General features: G+C 35.3%; 1 protein-coding gene across 1 annotated transcript in view; it reads right to left on the bottom strand.

The window, feature by feature from the left end:
- The window catches only part of LOC101589856 (zona pellucida sperm-binding protein 3 receptor), a 42,761-nt gene that overhangs the window by 30,541 nt on the left and 8,490 nt on the right, over positions 1–3,730 (bottom strand). Inside the window, exons 6-7 of the mRNA XM_023701158.1 lie at positions 3,029–3,211; positions 1,536–1,733 (exon numbers count right to left, since the gene is read on the bottom strand). Of these exons, the coding sequence (XP_023556926.1) occupies positions 1,536–1,733; positions 3,029–3,211 (381 nt within the window). The remainder of the gene's footprint in view (positions 1–1,535; positions 1,734–3,028; positions 3,212–3,730) is intronic.

Genomic DNA, 3,730 nt, shown 5'->3' with positions numbered 1-3,730 from the left:
GTAAATAATAAGATCAAAAATGTACAATAGATACTGTGGCAGAAAGGAAACTGCTCAAAAGATAAGAACAACTGGGAAGGGGAAAAGGAGAAAAGAAAGAAGGAAAAAGGATAGATGGATAAACAGACCGACTGATAGATAGAGCTAAGATAATTTTACTACTAATTTCTACTAGTTCATCAAAAAGAATGGTTTGTGCTTATATTGTCTGATTAATTTTTCATGCCTATCTCTTGTAATCTGAGCCATTATTTTGAAGATAACAATATGCAACATATTAACCTATGTTAATCTACAATTATTGTGCTTTAGAATTCTGTATCATTGTTTTTTCCTCTTTAAAAAAATAAATTATGAAAATGATAAAATAATGCCAAAATATTTACACTTCTGAAATACATTTAAAATACAAAATTAAAAGTTAAGAGACTAAAAACAATAAACTATGCAAACAAACTCAATAAGACTGATCTATATTAACACAAAACTAGAACTTAAAGATAAAATAATTGCAATGATAGTCACTTCACAGTAATTAAAGATTAAACTCACAAGTGAAAAATATATTTCTAAACTTGTATGCATTTTATAATATTTCAAAATGGTTTTAACCATCCAGCAGAAAAGTATAAAAATGAAGTATGAGAAGTAAAGCCATGCTGTTTTGTTGAGCTGCAGGGAACTCAGGTCAACAATTTCTGACATTGCCAGTCAAGCGGAAGACCCAATACTATTATGGACTACTGGACTCTTTTAAAATATTTTGCTGAGTTAACACATCTATAATATTCAAATGATGGAACTAAGCAAAAAAGGGGATACAGATGAATGTCCATTTTGTATCTGTGTATTCAAAATGGTTAGGATAGATATATAGTTACATTCTCTTAGTGAATAGAGGGATTTGTTCTAATAGTGTTTGTAAATAGGATATCATGTCTGCATCTTGCACAGCAAATAACCACTGGGAAGAGAGTATGCAATGTGTTAATTATTGAAACTGTCCTACCAATTTGATTTGAAACTGTCTCATTGCTATTTGTTTCTTAATAAAATTATGGAAAAAAATCTCAAAATAGGAAAAGAAAAACGGTTTAAAATAAACTTAAGCCTGTAATTTCAGCACTTGGGAGGCTGAAAACAGGAAAATCACTTTGAGTCCAATCTGCATAATGAGACCCTGCAGACCCTTACTAAAATACAAAAGTAACAATAATAAATAAAAGAAACTTAAAAGGTAACAAAATAATTCATAATGAAATAAGTCATTCTCTATAGTTCTCAGTGCAAATAGTCAATAAAAATAAAGCTATATATTGAAACATCATTGAAACAAATTGGATCTAATTGATATACATGAAATATTAAAACCAATAATTTCAAAATATGTATATTTTCAGCACACATTGAACATTTCCAAAAATTTCTATACGGTGCTCCAAGCAGCAAGTTCCAGAAAATTCAAGGACTGTTCTCCACACTTTCAATAGAAAAACAGACACAAACACTATACAAAAACATTCAAGTGATCTTACTTTCACACCCTTTGGAAACTGCCCACTTTAAATTTTCCTGACAAGTGGCAGTCTGAGGCTCATCTGGAGTTGGTCGATAACCAGTCTTGCACTGATATTTCACCTGTGTTCCAATCTCAAATATTTCTTGATTCCTTAGGCTAAGCATAGTTCTCTCCCAGGAAACATAGGGGACTTCTGGTAAGTCAACACAACCATCTGAACAGAAGACCAGGAAGGGACAGAAAACTGTTAGTAGAACTAGCAGAACAAGCCATTACACTGTTACAAAAAGAACATTATATTCATTCAGCAAGAAGCCAGACGACAGAGACAAATTGGGAACCCTAAGAAGACTCGGCACCTCCCTGGCCATTAGTCTATAGACTAATCTGGAGCACCAAACCCCTGCAGCTCTGGGGAGGCTGTCACCAGGGACAAGGCATGGTGCAGGTAGCAGACCATCTCAAGTGTTAGCCCAACCATATGGCACCTTATTTCTGCTTCAACATCACTGTACATAGCGTGGCCCATCTTCAGGGGAGGGAGGCATTAAGACCATTGCCACATGATGATATTGACTTTCAGATATCTTTCCTAAGTAGGGAATGAAAATAAGAGACATTTCCCTCGCCATCACCACCTAGAACTGCAGAACTGGCCTCACGCAAAGCCCCTTGTAATACTTGCATATGAGTCTTCGGTATTGCATTTTTTTGTCTACTCAATCATATATTAATGGTTTGTGCAGATTAAAGGGGGAGGACACATGTCTATTAAGCTACTTATGTATTAAACTTTATCATTACACATTTAAATAATACCTAAATTCTTGTCAAGACAGAAAGGAATAGATAAGTCATGATGTGTAGTGGTTTACCCACTAATTAACTATGTGAACTTGTGATAGTTAATGTTGCTGCTCCTGTGTTCTCATCCCTGTAATGTCTTAAAAAGAGTAGCTATATCTTAGGCCTAAAATAAACATTAAATGATTTAATTAATGTAAAACTCTTAGAACAGTGTTCCATGTGTAGGAAGGTTTAAATAAACTTTTAGCAATAAGTGCAATTAAGGTTGGGGTGCTCTGCACATATTTACAATGTTAGATGTTGGCTCATAGAGCACCTATGGGCAAATTACAAAAAGGAGCTATCGGAAATGAATTTTACTTTCATCTTCCAAAAAAATTCATAATTTGTGGATTTTGTTAGGATGAGGAACTTTGCCATGAAAATTTTACCTACATAAAAACTTTTGTAACAAATATTTGATAATCTACTACATCAGCGAAGTTACTCGTATGAGAAGTGTATGAGATATAAAAAATATTTCAAATAATGCTAAAAGTCTACTAAAAGCTTTATTTCTAACAAGAAACTGGGAGAAGTGTATATTCGGTGTACATGATTGTTGGAATTAAAGTGGGCTTGTGCCTACGAGCATGCTGCCACCATGCTTTTAAATGTCACTACAGGTAAAACTGTGGTAGCTTGTTTATAGTCCATACTTACTGGGCTCACAGGTGGGAACAGAAGGATACCATTTGCCATTCGCTTCACAGTGGATCACACTGCTGCCCCTGAGGATGTAACCTTTCTTGCAGTTAACCACAAGACTGTCTTTGTACGCATAGAAGAATCCAAAGCCAGAGAGAAATATTCCCTTTGGAATAGAAGGCTGGTGACAGATGATTTCTAAAGAAGCACAGAAAAAGACATCTGAGTATAAACAGAAATGACAATACCAAGATGTGACTACAAATGTTAGTATGGCCCCAAGGAAGACATGGTACAAGTTTACCCCAAGTAAGCACACAAGAAACATTTTAGATAGAGTTTGATATATTCTTTCATTCCTTGGGGGAACTCTGGCAACTGAGTTCCCCCAAAGCCTTCTAACTTTGTCTTCAATAAAATCTGGTGATGTCTAAACCTTGAATCCAGAAACTCACAAGCCTCAAATGGCTACCATGATGAATGACACGGATCACTTCCAGGTCAAAGAGCTTGAGTTCCAGCCAGGGACTGACCCTCGTTGCTCTCTTCCCTTGCTGGACTGGTAGAAGTTCTGATGTAAAAGTATCAGAAGGTCTAAATAGTGTTGGTTAACACTCGTTGAAATGCCCTGGGGAGATATCAATGCTAGCAGTACACTAGGAAGAAGTTTGAAAATCCTTTTTCTACAAAAACCAGAGAACTTATACTGTAACGTCA

The sequence above is a fragment of the Octodon degus genome, unplaced genomic scaffold (genome assembly GCF_000260255.1).
Source record: "Octodon degus isolate 3935 unplaced genomic scaffold, OctDeg1.0 scaffold00131, whole genome shotgun sequence".
Classification (NCBI taxonomy): Eukaryota; Metazoa; Chordata; class Mammalia; order Rodentia; family Octodontidae; genus Octodon; species Octodon degus.
The sequence above is the reverse complement of the archived record's forward strand: the minus strand, read 5'-3'. Positions and strand labels throughout refer to the sequence as shown.